The sequence below is a fragment of the Panicum virgatum genome, chromosome 4N (assembly GCF_016808335.1).
Source record: "Panicum virgatum strain AP13 chromosome 4N, P.virgatum_v5, whole genome shotgun sequence".
Taxonomy (NCBI): domain Eukaryota; kingdom Viridiplantae; phylum Streptophyta; class Magnoliopsida; order Poales; family Poaceae; genus Panicum; species Panicum virgatum.
In genome coordinates this window covers 3,475,372-3,491,066 of record NC_053148.1, presented here as the reverse complement: position 1 = coordinate 3,491,066, position 15,695 = coordinate 3,475,372, and the positions used below count along the sequence as shown (strand labels likewise).

At 42.2% G+C, this 15,695-nt stretch overlaps 1 protein-coding gene and 1 pseudogene across 1 annotated transcript; both read left to right on the top strand.

The window, feature by feature from the left end:
- Positions 1-579: 579 nt before the first annotated feature.
- Positions 580-3,850, top strand: LOC120668449. Its single transcript, XM_039948159.1, has 2 exons — positions 580-1,103; positions 1,943-3,850. Exon 2 carries the CDS (start codon positions 1,967-1,969, stop codon positions 3,830-3,832), a length of 1,866 nt encoding a protein of 621 aa, XP_039804093.1. The 5' UTR covers positions 580-1,103; positions 1,943-1,966; the 3' UTR covers positions 3,833-3,850.
- On the top strand, positions 3,734-15,365 carry LOC120668448 (annotated as a pseudogene).
- Positions 15,366-15,695: the final 330 nt, after the last annotated feature.

Here is a 15,695-nt window from a genome sequence, read left to right as displayed (position 1 = left end):
TACATTTTTTATTTAAAATGAATTATTTATGAATTTTTTTGTTTAAATTTGAATATTTTTAATTCTCACGAAATAGAAAACCACCTTCAAAACCACCTAAAGGGCCAACTTGCCAGGTTCCAATAGTTGGATGGTCTTTGTTATCTGATTTTGTAATTAAGGTTGAAAATCGGACTTTTCTGATAGTTTAAGATTGTAAAGCGGACTTTTCCCTAAACTATATCTATCAGTGAGGCTAACGATAACCTCTCTTTCATGTAGTGTTCTTATTTGTTTTTATTGTAAAACCATCAGGTGTATCAATATTGATTTCAGAATTAGCAAGCTATAGTGACGTATACCAGATAGGCAATGATAAGTAGCAGATTCAGAATAATTTTTAGAAGGGGTTTTCTTCTACCTCTAAATAATTTTAGTCTCTCCTCACATAATATTGAGGCTTAGAAGAGGCTTCATGGATCCAGCAGTGGGTCAGAAGGGCCTCCAGCGGTGGGTTTGGACCGCTGGATCCGCCCATGCTATCAAAGCAGCAACCGCCCGCTGCTCTGCACGCTCGCCTGCTCGGCCTCCCCGCGCCGCCGAGCATGCTCACGCCCCGGCAGCCTCGCGCCCAGGCCCAGCCTCCGCCCGCTGCCTGCCCTCGCGGCCGCTCGCACGCCGGCTGGCAGCTCTGCGGCCGCGCTTGCTGGCGCGCCGTCCGACCATGCACCTGGCGTGGCCTGCAGCCGACCGAGCACAGCGCTCCGGCTCGCCCTCCACGCCGCGCCGGCGGCCTCTGTCTGCAGCCGTGCTTCTTTTGTCCCGTCGCAACGCACCTATATTATTATTTTATTTTTCTAAAATAGTACCTTGCCATCTAACAAAAAAGTTAAGAGACTAAGAATGACCCGAAGTTGCTGCAAGTCAAGAAATTTATACTAACACACGGATCAGATCGGTATTATTTGATTGAATCTGACTTCCGGCTCTACGTCTCATGGTCTTCTTAAGGGGTCACGGAGGGCTCTCCTAGCTCTTGCAGCATCCTGAGTTGGAGGCTTGAATCCCTGTAGGCTTTCTGAAGGAAGAAGAAGCTCTGCTTTGAATAGAGGGGCGCAACCACGGTACGTGGCTCGAAACTGCAATCATCTGTCTCAGTGCGTACGTATTTCTTTGTACTTCTGTCGGAGGAAGCTCTGCAACGGACTACTATTAGCATGCGCTAGTTTGGTTGCAACGGGAGAAATTAGTGCTGCTGCTTTGGTTTTCAGTTTTCCCTTTTCATCTTTTTTTTCGTCTTTTACAAAGCACACCGGTTCCTGAGCTGACCAGCACCTACGGCTACAGATATGTTCTTATCCAGTTATTCAGTTAGTAGCGAAGCTTGTTGTTTTTCTTATTTTGCATTCAGATTCTTGTTAGGCCGATTTCGTCTACACATTCCAATTGAGCAGGTCCAAAAATGATGTTATTTACACGAAAAAAGAAAAGCTGTTACTTGTTTGTCTCCTCAGCCATATTGCTCATTGCTAAGATATGTGTTCGTCAGTCATAGATGCAGTTTACTATGTACCCATAAAGTCATATAATCATAACATTTATTTCATACCGGGAAACAAACAATGGTAAACTGGAAATTGGAAAATGAGCTGACAAATTGTTATTTGTGCGTGGTTATATCTGTGTTGGCATCCATGTGACCTGTTGCCTTGCCTGCTAGTGACATCTTTTATTGAGGTCTCCTCCCACTTGGGGTGGCGATTTAGAAATGGAATTGATTGTGATGGCTGGCCATAAGCTCCATGCCCTGAATTTTGATATTTTGGCTTCACCTCTAGCTTGGATCTGTGTGTGCTGCAATAAGTATTGGCTGCACTTCTATTAATACATTTTTATGCTTTTATCTTAAGAAAAACTACTCTCTATCTGTATATTGCCTTACAATCCATCTTCTCCTTTTAAGGCTGAATATCACCGCGTGGAGAATATGGAACTGGACTTGAGAAATACAACGCCAACAACCTTCTGGCATAAGCCGAAAGATGTGTGGGGAAGCCCAAGGGGGACAGTGCTCCGTATCCAGGCATTGGCAGTAGTGGCCATCATCATCGCATTCCTCCTTGTTGCCTTTGGGTCGTGCCGCCGCTGGTCCAATCGTTGGATAATCCAAAAGGGCTTCTTTGCAGCACATGCTTTATCTCTATCCCTTGGGATCTACAGCATTGGCATAATGCAATCTTCATCGGTGAAGAGCGAGATGTATCCTATATGGACGGTATCGTTATTCACCCTCTTCAGCTCTGTTGATCCAGTCACCGCATATAATGGCCTTGACTACAAAGGTCCACTCTCAAAGATGGTATATCAGATTTGCCTCTACTTTGGATATGTCTTTCTGATGAGTATCTCAATCATTTCCAGTAATGTTGGTAACACAGCCATCAATGTTTTGTCTGCCATCTCATTCATCAAGGGTTTTCATAGATCATTGGCGCTTCTGCAACAAAGCAGAATGCGAAAAATGGTACAAAAGATAAAGGATGGTGGCGGGTTGTTGATGTTAGCAAGATCCTTGCAGCAACGACGGCATTTGCTCCTCGAGATTCCTGATGACCTTCCCAAAGACATTACTCCCGAAGACATTCAGGAATTTGAGAGACGCGGCGAAGGTTTTTGGATGTTTCCTGAGATAGTTAGCATGGCTGATATAGATGATGTATGCAAACGTGAGGATAAGCTGGAGTCCTGTTATGATGTGTGCGTTAGCTTCTGTCTGTCTCATAAGTTGCAACGGTATTTTCTTGGGTTGAATGATCATGATTCTGTGACAGTGAACATGGATGACTTCAAGGATACGGATGACAATTACACCCTGTCGAAAAATAAACAATTGCAGATAGAGAAGCAAATTCTCTACGAGGAACCCAAGCCTGTTGTTGACTACAAGCGGGCCTTGAAGGTGATTGAGGTTGAGTTGGCTTTTCTCTACGATGTTTTCTTCACGGGCAACGTATTCCTTCACTACTATCAACCAAAAGCTGCTAGTTTGTGGTCATTGGCTTCATTCACTGGGATATGTTTTGTGGGTATAGTAGCTGCCATTCCTGGGACAAGGGCTAGCCGACCTACTACTTCTCATGGTCCTGGCGCCTCCACCATCGTTGTGGATACAACAACTCTAGATCTTGTTATTACTCTTGTCATTTTGGTGTCCCTGACTCTGGTTGAATTAACGCAGTTGATCAGGTGCTGGGCATCAAACTGGGCCAAAGTGGCTGTTGTCTCTGAGTACGCCCGGGAAATGAGGAAAAAATTCAAGGAAGCCGTGTGCTGCAAGGGGGATCAGGGGGAGGAGGATGACAGAATGAAGTGGTCTTGGCAGATGAAACTGAAAGCATTTGTTGTTACCCGCACTAATCTGTGGTTTGACAAGTACCTCTGGCAAGATAAGCTTGGCCAGTATTCACTAAAGGATAAAGAGGGAAGCAGTTATGACAGCAGCAGCGACAGAAGAGGAGGAATTATTTCCTGGCTTCAAACGGCTTATAAGAAATGTCATAGGTTCATTCGGATGATTGGATTGGACTACATCAGAGAGGTCTTGTGGGACTTGTTGGGCAGAGACGGCAACAAAGGAGCGGCCATCAGGCTGGACAACGACGTGAAAAGATCCATTATCAAATTTCTTGAGCAGATCAGGACCGACACAATAGATGGGAATTGGTTTTCCTTTCTGACTGAGAACGGACTAGCCTTGGACGAAGTCCCCTATGGTACTAAAGCAAGGTCTGAGCAATTGTACGCGCACTTTGTTGTGCAGTGGCACAGTGTGACAGCGGTTAGCAGAGCATGATAAGCAGGAGGATGCCATGAGAAAGGAGGATCGCATAGGCTGCAAGGAAACTTTTGCCAATTGTCTGAAAAAAGCAGCAGCAGTAGCAGGTTTTAGAAAAAATGAAGCAGGAGGAGGTGAAGGAGAAGTTGAAGAAAGAGAGAAGAATCGGCGCGTGGCCATTGCTCTGTCCAGGTACTGTGCCTACTTGCTGGTGTCGGCGCCAGACTTGCTCCCTGGGCGGTTGCTCCCTGTGCAGGACGCGGAGACAGTGCGCAGCATGAAGGCTGGATGCCATGTCCCAGATCTGATAGACCAGCTTCTCGGCCGGAAGGATCTGCCTCCTGACAGTAGGCGTTGCTCTGACCACTGGAAGGTGCTGGCGCTGGTGTGGGTTCGGATGCTGGTGTACGCTGCGCCCTACGGCAATGCGGAGGCACACATGCGGCACCTCTCCCATGGCGGCGAGCTCATCACCCATCTATGGGCCTTGCTTTACCACCTCAACATCTGCGCGTGGAAGCAGTTCAACGAGAAGCACGTCGTGGCCCTCACCGACTCCGGCTTCTCCGACATGATCAGGACGCGTCGCCGCGTCATGGTCAGCTTCTACAATCCCTCATGGAGCCAAAGCGAGGAGCTTGCCCCAGAATACGCCGCCGCCGCCGCCTACCTCGCCGATCAGAAGGTCGACGTCGTCCTCGACAAGGTCGACACCACCAAGGACACCGACCTTGCCCAACGGTACGAAGTCCGAAAAGAGTTCCTCACAATCCTCTTCTTCGTTGATGGCATCCCCAGTCCCTACGCCGGTGCCAAGACCAAGACCGCCATCGTTGACTGGATCAACAAGAACCTCAACCCCGGGGTGCACGACATCGCCAACGTCGATGACGCTAAAAGGATACGCAACGAGATTAATGGCAGTGCCGTGGTCGCCTTCCTCGACCACCCATCCGTATGAAATCCTTTCTTTCTCTTTTTCACATTAATTAATTATTACTTAATTTGTTCTTCGGCAATGCCGCTGCATGCATCAAATTTTGTTTACCCTACTCCTTAATTAATTCAAAACACACCCAGATGTTTTAGCGACCGTACTTCCTTTCTTTTCTTCCCCCCTTTATTAGCATCCACTTAACTAGCATGTTTATCAACTCAAATAGCGCAGCTAGACTTCCTCCATTATAATTAAAATTCAATCGTACTAGCTCTTCACATAATTATAACTAGGACTATTCACAAAGGGCATAAAATCAGGAAAAATAAAATAAATTGTGCTCCAAATATAACAATAACTAGGACTATTCACAATGAGCAAGTGTCACACTTGGTTTAACAAACAAACAAAGTGTACATCCCAGAATCAATTTCAACACATGTTTAGCAACATCATCAATTCATAGCAATAATAATATTATAATAAACATGCACAATTTATTACACCAATGTGAATGCAGAGCCTAAGGATAAGTATTCATGATATTCTAGAAACCAAGTGTTGCATATTTTACAGGAAGTTAACCAGGAGTAGTGCTCGTTTAGAAGTTAGAACTCTGGATCATCATTCAAAAACTCCACAAAACAACCTCTTCTGAGACTGGCACCTAGCTGCCCATGGCGCATCGAAGGGTTTTGACAGACTCTTCATCTTGGTTATCAGGCTTATCTAGAACAACCACAACCCTCATGTCATCGCACGACAGCTATTCTCCCTTCAGCGCTCGTTACTCCGAAGTGGGGAGAGGCCCAGATGTGGGAGGATGCAATGTTTCTAGATATGTTTGTTGTGGTTCCGAACTAATTGTAGTCACTAGATATTTATTATGTAATCGACTCTTCGAAACCTTTTGAATTCTCTTTCTCTTAATGCTATGCATGCAAGTGGTTCTAAGAAAAAAGGCCTCACATGAGTCGAAAGATTAGGGGTACCGGTGAAGGTTTAAGACTATCCTAGGAAGAACAAGAAGATAACCTTATATTTTTAGACCTCAGAGGCAATTTAACTCTTGGAACTATTTTTTTTTCAAATGCTGCAGAGTCCTCACAGTGCTGAGCTAGCTGCAGCTTCAAGGCTGGAAGATGGTGTTAGATTTTACCGGACGTTTAAACCTGATGTTGCTGAGGTTTTCCACTTGGACGCAGCAGCAAACCGTCCATCCCTAATATTTATGAACAAAGAGATGGAGAAGTTTACCTTATATGGTATGTGCTTTCATTTCAAGTTACTAGCTTCAGTACATAACTCTCTCTCTCTCTCTCTCTCCATGTGTGACTGCGGAATAGCATGGAGAGGAAATTCCATATATGCTATAAAAAACTCTAAACCTCTTCAACGCCACTTAAACATTTAAGATATCCCTTTAGTGCCATCTGTTGGAAGTTTTATTTCCTTTCATGCCACTGATGTCGTTCTCTTCCGGTCACATGACATTTTTATTTTAACAATGACCCAATTATATTAAAATAGTGGAAGAGCCAACTTACTGACTCAAAGGGCACAGAGCAATCTAGATATCAGTTATCAGAACTCCGGCTGATAGGGATGAGTCTCCTCTGCAGTACTGCAGGGAGACTCTCCCACTGACCTGTGGCCCCCTGAACCATGGGGCCCGCAGGTCAGTGGCACCGAGTCCCTCTGCAGTACTGCAGAGGAACCGGTTCCGGCTGATAGGGGTGAAAGTGGTACGGATAAATTACAGATCTGAATTCAGATAAGATACGGATAATCTGAATCCGGATCCAATCGTTCAGGGGTAATTGAAATCATTATCTAAATAATTACTAGCCGATGACATGTGCCTTTGCATGTTAATTTTCATAATTATGATGCATAATTAAAACCATTATCTAAATAATTACTAGCCGATGCAATATGCACACTATCATTATATCTAGCAATATCAACATGAAAATTTATGGTACTAGCACAATAACATAAACATATGATGTATTTGTATGTTGTACCTCAGGTGTGTAGTAATATGACATGTAACATATGGATAGCCCACCATGTGCCTTTGCTTTTTCTTTGATCTTCAATATGCAGTAGCAAGCAAAGTAGAATGCAATCGGCTTGAGCAGCCTGATGCAATAACACAAGTATAGATGCAATCGGCTTGAAGACGAGATGCAGTATTGATGGCGAATCAAGATAGTAAATCAATTAATACAAGGCTAGGGCAGAGAAATTCGGTCGCTTCAATAACCAGAATTATCATCCCCAGCAGAGTCGTCAAAAATGTGTTGACACAAATCTCGATCAACACACGAGAGCACTCAAGCGTGCGAGTCCCAAACGGAACGAAGGGCAGCAAGGCCACGCCGACGGATCAGGCCAGTTGAACAAACCAGTTAGACCGGTTTCTAGGGTTTCGCCAGAATCGGTCGTCTCGAGGGATAACTATCACACTTACATGGTGAAGGACGGTGAGGTTTACAAGCAAACCAGCAAAAAGATAACCAACGCGCTTACGTGACAAAGAACGACTAGTTTACAAGCAAACTAGCAAAGGCCGTCGAAGCTCTCGCCCGGGAGGGACCCCGTCATGTCTTGAACGCTGCCAGATGTGCCCTAGGTTGACCAGCAAGCCTTGAACGCCATCAATGTCGTGGAGATCAGGGATGAACAACAAGGGGAGGTTGGAAGAGAATTAGGGTAAAAAATATATGCATAGTAGATTGATTCGATTGGATGTGTGTCAATCGGCCTTATATTTATAGGGTGGGAAGTTTTGTACCCATTAGGAGTCAAAACCCTCACATATCCCGTGTCAAAATACGACTCCTAGCTCAGACCAGCCTGTTTAAACCGGTTTGACCATTCTACCGACTGGTCTGATCGCCCATGGACCGGTCTGATCGGTCCGAACGCACTTACGAACCAGTTGGCTGGACGGTCCGCGCGTTTGGAGGTCTGAACTTTACTCTGCTAGGACCAGGCCAGAACATTTGGATGTCTGAACGTGGTTCGGAGGTCCGAACTTTACTTTGCTAGGACCAGGCCAGAATGTTCATCCGAACGTCCATCTGGCGGGCTATTCGCGTGTAGAAACCGGACGGTCCGCACGTTCGGAGGTCCGAACTTTACTCTACTAGAACCAAGCCAGGATGTTCGGATGTCCGAACATCCTAACTCGCAGACAGTCCGCGGTGTAGGCCGGACGGTCTGCTCTAGGACCGGTCTGACCCGTTCGCCCAGATTACTCAGCTAACCTCGCTCGATTTGTGCCAATTTTGGGTGTCAACACAAATTATGTATCATTTTCTCATAATGATTGGAGGAGAAATATGCAGGTGGATTCGAGGAGAATTGGTACGGGAGTAGTAGTAAAGCAAAGAGTCATGGGGAACCAAAAAAAAAGAAGAGGAAGAGGTGGAAAGGAAATTGTATTGTGTAGTCTTGAATTAGAAGAGTAACTGTTGTTGACTGCTCTGTTTTTTTCTCCTCCTTAATATTACATATTATACCTGTGCTTAAGCATGCACTTAAGCAAAATTTGGAGTCCCTTTTTTTTGGGGGGGGGGGGGGGGGGGCTGTTTGATCGCGCAGCTTGCCCCTTCTAGTGTACAGGGCATAGCAGGCGTTCTGCTTGTTGGTGTCATGCTTCTCAATCAAAGGATTATGGGGCATAACAGTCTTCTTGCATCTTATTAGTTAATCAGTGTCAGTTGGAATGTTCTAATAACTTTAATTAACCGCATTCAAGGGAACACAAAATTTCAGATGATGTATAAGGGATTGTACCGTTCTCCAATCGCTTACAGAAAATTTAATCATGCATATGTATATAATGAAATCTGTCTAATGTGTAGATGGGGAATTCAGCAAGTACACCATCGCCGATTTTGTGTTTCTGAACAATCGTCCTTTGGTCACCACATTAACACGGGAAAATTGGGCTTCTATCTTGGTCGCTCCATTATTCAAGAAGAAGGCATGTCACATTGTCTACAATTTCATCTCTTTTATGCATTCTCTAACATCTTTTTCTTTGGTCCACATACTACATATATGTTTAGAAATATAAAGGATTTTGGCCATGTAGAATTGTAGATCGACAAATACTTGTCTAGGGGCACAGCCGGAACCCCATATATCTCAGGACGCAGATACTACTATGTACTTATGCCTTTACTGAGCCACTTTGCATAATTTTTTCAAATCAGATTTTTCTATTTGCGGCTGGAGACGAGTCATCAAAATTTCTGCCCATCTTTAAGGAAGCAGCAAAGTCGTTCACGGGAAATGTAATTCTTTGTGTTAACCTTCTTTCAATTCCTTGTCTTGTTCCTTGTGCTATATTCAAATTCAAATCCAACTGCAGCTAAAAAAGCCAAATCTAATCTAATTCAACAGTGATCCTTATACTAGCTAGCTGCTGTTTTGTTCATTTACTATCACTAGTGACTGTGTTACGATCTTGTGCAGCTTTTATTTGTGTTTGCGGATCGAGGCAATCAAGATATTATCAGTGCTGTCAAATACTTTAATATATGTGGAGAAGAGACTACGGTAATGCCTCTGATGTTTTTTGTCATCTTTGCTTGCCTATTAGTTTGTTCAATAGAAACAGTATCAATCATTGACTTTGATTTCATATTAAAGAATGATAATGGAATCCTGTGATAAGAACATACTGAAATCGGCAATCTATATGCCAGAACCTTGACATAGACTATTGATACCCTTAACTTTTATTGCTATTACCTTGTTTAACTTTTATCCTTTTTATTGGTGCCTCTTGTTGTGTTCATCTTTAACAGATCTCATCTTGCTTTGGATTGATAAAAATGTAGTCAAATATGAATTGAATTTACTTAATGTGTTTATGGTATGAACTTAAATCCCAACTCTATGTTGGTTCTGCAGGTTCTTGCTTCGTATAAAAGTGAATGGACGTTTTCCCTTTCGGGTGAGATATCACAGGACACCATTAAGGTTAGTGTTAAAAAGAGAAAAGTATGTTTTACCCTCCTAATAAACTTGTCACCAAATCTGAAAAACAACTCCGAACACAAAAAACTAGAAATCTTGCATACCTCAACTATCAAAACCAGACAATCTTGACCATTTCAAAACAGATTTCTAAACTAGAAATCTTGCATACCTCAACTATCAAAACCAGACAATCTTGACCATTTCAAAACAGATTTCTATAGTGGTTTTTGCTTATGTGGCGGCCATGCAGTCCCTAAGGGCAGCCCGGCGGAGGAGTGAGACAGGGGGGTCCCCCTTTGCTCCTCATGCACTACCGGCACCGACACCACAACCTCATAGCTGGCCATCCCTCCACCCTTCATCCGCGGCCATCCATGTCCATGGCCACGGCTTGTGTAGTCAAGCCGTGGATCCCACTTGTCAGTCAAAGCAGTAGGAAGTGGGTAGGATTCGGTTGGGTGAGAAATCAAGCCCTAAAAATTCTAACATGTTGGGTCCATTACCACGTTAGCAAAACCACCATAAAAACCACTTTGAAATGGTCAGTGTGGGTAATTTATCCAGTATTTTAAAGTTGGAGGGCGTACTAATCCAGATTCAGTGACAAGTTCAGGGGTCAAAACAGACTTTTCTTGTGTTTGTTTAAATACCCAGACACTATGCGATTTGCTGTTAGAAGAGTAAACCAGATCAAATGATTGTAGCCAAAGTTTCAAGAGAATGTTCGTTATGCTACTGTCACTTGATTGATGTGGCAGATACTCCCTTACACAAATTATAGTTTGCTTCTTTCATCAGAATTAGCACTTCACTGTATGTAGAAGATATTTTCTAAAATCAATATACTGACCACATTTCAGTACTTTGCTACTGTTAAAGTGAAACCTGTTAGTGTTTGAGAGGCAGGAATAGCTGCTAGCGATATCCGTTCGAGAACACTTCGACTTAACATCTTTATTTTCTGGACCAATCACAGAAATTTGCTCAAGATCTCTTGGAGGATAATCTCTACAAGATGACTTCGCCGGTACCAGAATCTGTGAGTCCCAATACTTGTCTGGTGTCCCCTTTGTTTATTTGTTGTATTTGGTTGGTTCATTCATCGTTGTGTTCCCATACAGAACGACGGGGATGTCAAAATTGTTGTCGGCGAGAATCTAAAACAAATAGTTTTGGATGAATCAAAAGATGTTCTTCTGGAGGTATGTATTTGGTAGATGTTTGTAGACATAGGACTTATTTTTTTGCCCATAGCGTGACAAGTCACTTCGAACTGCAGATATATGAACCATGGTCTTGGGACTGTCGGGCGCTGGAGCCTACTTACAACAAACTAGCTAGGCATCGAATCCCTTGTAATAGCAAAAATGGACGGCTCCACCAACGAGCATCCACGTGCCCAGGTCCATTTTACGTCATGTGTTGCTTAGTTTTGCATGCTGTTTACCGTCAGCTTCGTTTAATCCTAGTATTCTTCTCACTTGTTCGGTTTCGTCTACAGCAGTAAATCAAATTGTTCCATATTTTTCTTTTTTATTTCCTGAGCAAAAGAAAAAAGCGATCATCCAGGATGCAGAGAAACTCTCTAGACCCAACGCATAGGTAGCCATGCAACAACATACCCGCGCCACAGCACAGTCAGCTAGGACTTCCAAATCAACTGGGGAACTCAGGTTCCCCGGCTCCCATCTCGTAATCGCTCGATCTGATGGGTCTGACAGAGTGACTGGTGACACATCGTTATCTGTCTCAGACTGCAGGAGCCTAGAAGCTCTGCTAGTCTGCTGCATGCAGTGGTGCCCAACCACTGGCCCACACATGTTTTAGGAATATTTTAAGAGGAGAGAGAAAGAGAAAATGACATTTCATTTAACTATCTAGAAGCCATATTCTTTTCTCCAGTTCTCCATCATGCATATGTTGCATGCACACTTCTGCATGTCAAGTCAACAAAACTTCCACTGAAAATTTGATTTTTAGAATGTTCACCCCTTTTGGTAATGACCAAAGCTGTGTGCGCCACTAGACAATTTATCTCACATATTTTAAGTATGCACATTCATAATATTTATGTGCAAATAATGTGCATTTTAGTATATTACACTACTCCGTCCATTCCAAAAAAATACATCATTATATGATACAAAATTTGTTCCAAAATACAAGTCATTTTACCTTATTTGGTAGGTTCATGTGCACACAACAATTTTTTAGTTTTTAAAAGAATGTTCATCGCAGCTTGGATATTTTTAATATTTTTGTTGGACATTTTTGTGTGCTTACAAATATGTGCATCTCATATTTCAATAAGTTTGATGATTTTTTATCTACACAAAAGTGTGTATATCTCATCTGTTGAATTATTTTTGTTATATGCAAAAACATATTTATGTTAATTATTATTCATAGAGCATTGAATCAGGTAGTGCAAATATATGTGCATCTTGAACAATAATATTTTTAAGGTTTTGTTATGTACAATTATAAGTGCAGCTCGTGTTCCAAATATGCATCACTGTGAATTTATTTATTTATCCTGTGCCTATGTGCATTCTTATCGTTGAATAAATATTAAACTATATGTATGCTAGTACTGTACCGAGTAGTTATAATTACACATCTGCCGACAAGCCTCCTCGGCTTGGTTTCTTCACCTTTTGTCTCTCTGCTTTAAGTTAGGGTGGGCATGTGATTATTCGGTTCGGTTCGGTTTGGTTTCTTGGTTTTTTAAAGAAATTTGGTTCCAAAAAAATAGGGACCGATCGGTTCCAAGAAATTTTAGGAACCGAGTACTTCGTTTCTCGGTTATTTTGGTTCGATTTCGGTTCTAACTAAACTAACAAAAATTTGTTAACAGAAGCTAAGATAACAAGAAAAACATACATGCCCTATAACAAATTTAGACAATACTTCCTCTATTTTAGAGAATAATAATTGAGAAGAGAACAATAGATATAGTAAAAGAAATACAAAGCAATTGTGACACATCACAAATAAACTAAATATACTCATGCAAGGTTTATGTAATTCAGTTCTTCCGATTAATTCAGATAACTGAGAGTAGGAACCGAATTTTTTCGGTTATTTCGGTTCCATGGTTTCTGGAATTGAATAGGGAACCAATTTTTTTGGTTTTGGTTATTTTGGTTTCGGATTCGGTTATTTCAGTTTGGTTTTTGGTTGTCGGTTAATTATGCCCACCCTGAGCTGTAAGGACTAACCAGTGACAGGGCCGTCTCCAGAAATTTGGGGCCCCGGGGCGAAATTAAAATGGGGGCCCTAAATAGGGCTTCAATTTATATTGTTGCATCCAATATTTATAAATATTAAAGTTAAAAGAAATAAACATTGTATCGATCTCATATTCTACTAAAAGGCATCATTCACATAGTAAATCTTGGAGCAATTTATATCATTGGAAATTCCGCAAATTGGTCTATAGGATATTTCTAAATGCTGACAATAGTTAGATGAACTACAGGGGCAATTATAGAAACTAATCATGTGCTAAAACAATTGCTGAATTGTGTCATTGATTAATCGATCAAGTATCAACTCACTTAACCATGAATTTTTTTAAGTAAACTTACCATGAATCAGTAATGGTGTGTGTATTGCGTGATGCCTTGAGCCCTAGGAATCAATAGAAGACGAGGAGTGGATAAAAAAGAGAGAGGAGCAGATTAACATAAATTAGGCTAGACGGAACTCAGGAGTTATGATTGACGCGGCACAGAAGCTCCAGCGACGAGCGGACTGGGTGACTCTCTAGGCGGACCAAGGAGCAGGCATAAGATTTTTTTCTCTCCGATAAAACTAGCATGGTAGCATACACAACAGTATTTAATTTGGAGGCCCCACATTTTAGGGGGCCCTGTGCGGCTGCCCAGCTCGCCCGCCCTCGTCGACGGCCTTGACCAGGGACCACACCTCTCCACCACCACGTGTCATACATCCACGGTCCTACTGCTGCACAGCTGGACAGTTGTAAACATGGGAGCCGGGGATCCTAAGTTCCCTGTTGCTCTTTCCCCTCATCCTTGCTCGTGGAATATTTTCGTGTGGATCAGTCCAATCTCCAACTTGCAGCTTGCATCCCCTCTGAGAAGACCATTTTCTTACTTATAATGCTCGGGGGCGGCTTGCGTCTCGCAGACCGAGTTTTTTAAATTTACATCTACCTTTACTTTTATGTCAAAGCGTTTCTGTTTTCTAATGCACAAGAGTACAGATATGTTCATGCCTGTATAGTTTACATCCCTAGCATGTAAAACTATATTTACTTCCTATTGTTGTTATATGGGGGGAAAATCATGGAACAATGTGTGAAATACCACTTCATTGTTTTGGACTTTTGGTAACTTAAAAGCAGTGCCTGTGGAAGCTTGTGCCCTTTGATTTTCGGTTCAATGCTTGCCAGATAATCTTATGCATGGCTTTACTAAAAAAAACTCATGGTACCATGATACTAGAAATTATGTCCTGTTACCCGATGTACCCTCTCCATAAATGCTGAAGCTTGAACATGGATCTCTTGTAGCCCTGCCTTGATATGATATTTTTGGTTGGGTTATTGAATTTCATGAAATTGTGATATTCTGCTTGCCCATTTGCATATGTTCAAATTTACTACCGCATAGACTTCGCTGGACACAGAACTGACTCTTACTTCCTGCTGCAGTCGCATGGATACCCCACGATCCTCTTTTATCCTGCAGGGAAGAAAAGCTCTGAGCCTGTAAGTTATTATTCTATCAACCGCTTGTCAGTTTCGCAATGTATCACGTATCTGTTAATGTTAGGCATTAATCGCACTATTCTTAGCAATTCTATCATTATGCCCTTTTGTGTCCAAACTAGTTTATTAAGCTAGTACTGAAATGTTTGTCTTAGGTGCAACATAAATGTGGCTCTTGTTGGTTAACAAGATTCCCATATTTTGCAGCTAGCCCTGCTAGCTTCTAACCATTTCAACTTATATCACAGAGATTAAGCACTGGTTTAGGCATGCAGTACTTATCAGTCTCGAAAGTTCAAATACAGTTTACTATTTAGTGGTGCAAGTAATCGAACATCCATTAGAAAAACAGCTGTGCGCCCCTCATAGTTAATAAGAGCAAGTTTAATAATAAAGTCAAGTCTTCTTATATACTAAAGAGGCCACATATCTGCAGTAGACAAGATATACAATCATAGCCTTTAAACTTTTCTCTTTAGAACTCCCATCAGCTGGACCTAACTACTTGTTAGTGGATTGTGCTCAGCTTACAAGATGGTCTTGATTCTCGTGTTGAGTCGGTTCTCTTGGTTGTAGATCACTTTCGAGTGGGAGAAGACTGTAAAAGAGATGTACAAGTTCATCAAGAAGCATGCTGGCATCCCTTTCGAGGGGGAGCTTATTACGACGGAGCGAAGAGAGCAGGGAGGATGGAGGACAGACCAATGACGAGAGATTCAAGAGGAAATTCTATCCCTGTCCTGAATCCTATTAGCATCTGTATATATACTCCACCCGGCTTTATCTTTTCTCATCCGTAGAATAAATTGCCTTGTGTTATAATGTTTGATCTCAAGGATATATTATATACTATCATTGTGCAACCCTTTTGAACTGGACATGTGTCGATCACTTGCTGTTTGCACTTATAAATATTATGGCACTACTTGATGTTTCACAGTACTTGTTGCTTCAATAAAGTGTGCAACTACGGTTCATCTAGTGTGAAACTCTTATTTCAAAAGAGTTTTGCAACCTATAACCAATCCTAGCTTGATCTACACTAAGATGTAAAGGCATACAAAGTTGCAAGTATAAAATATGGAAACGTAAAGAGGAGATGAGAGAAAGCAAACTCTCGACACCAAGATTTATCTCATAGTATTGGTAGGCACTAAGCCACCAATAGTCTACGTTGTTGAAGCACTCTATGGAGAGTATTGATT

What these genes read in the sequence shown, in the direction of transcription:
- LOC120668449 (XM_039948159.1), top strand. Translation starts at nt 1,967, where the DNA reads ATGGAACTGGACTTGAGAAATACAACGCCAACAACCTTCTGGCATAAG.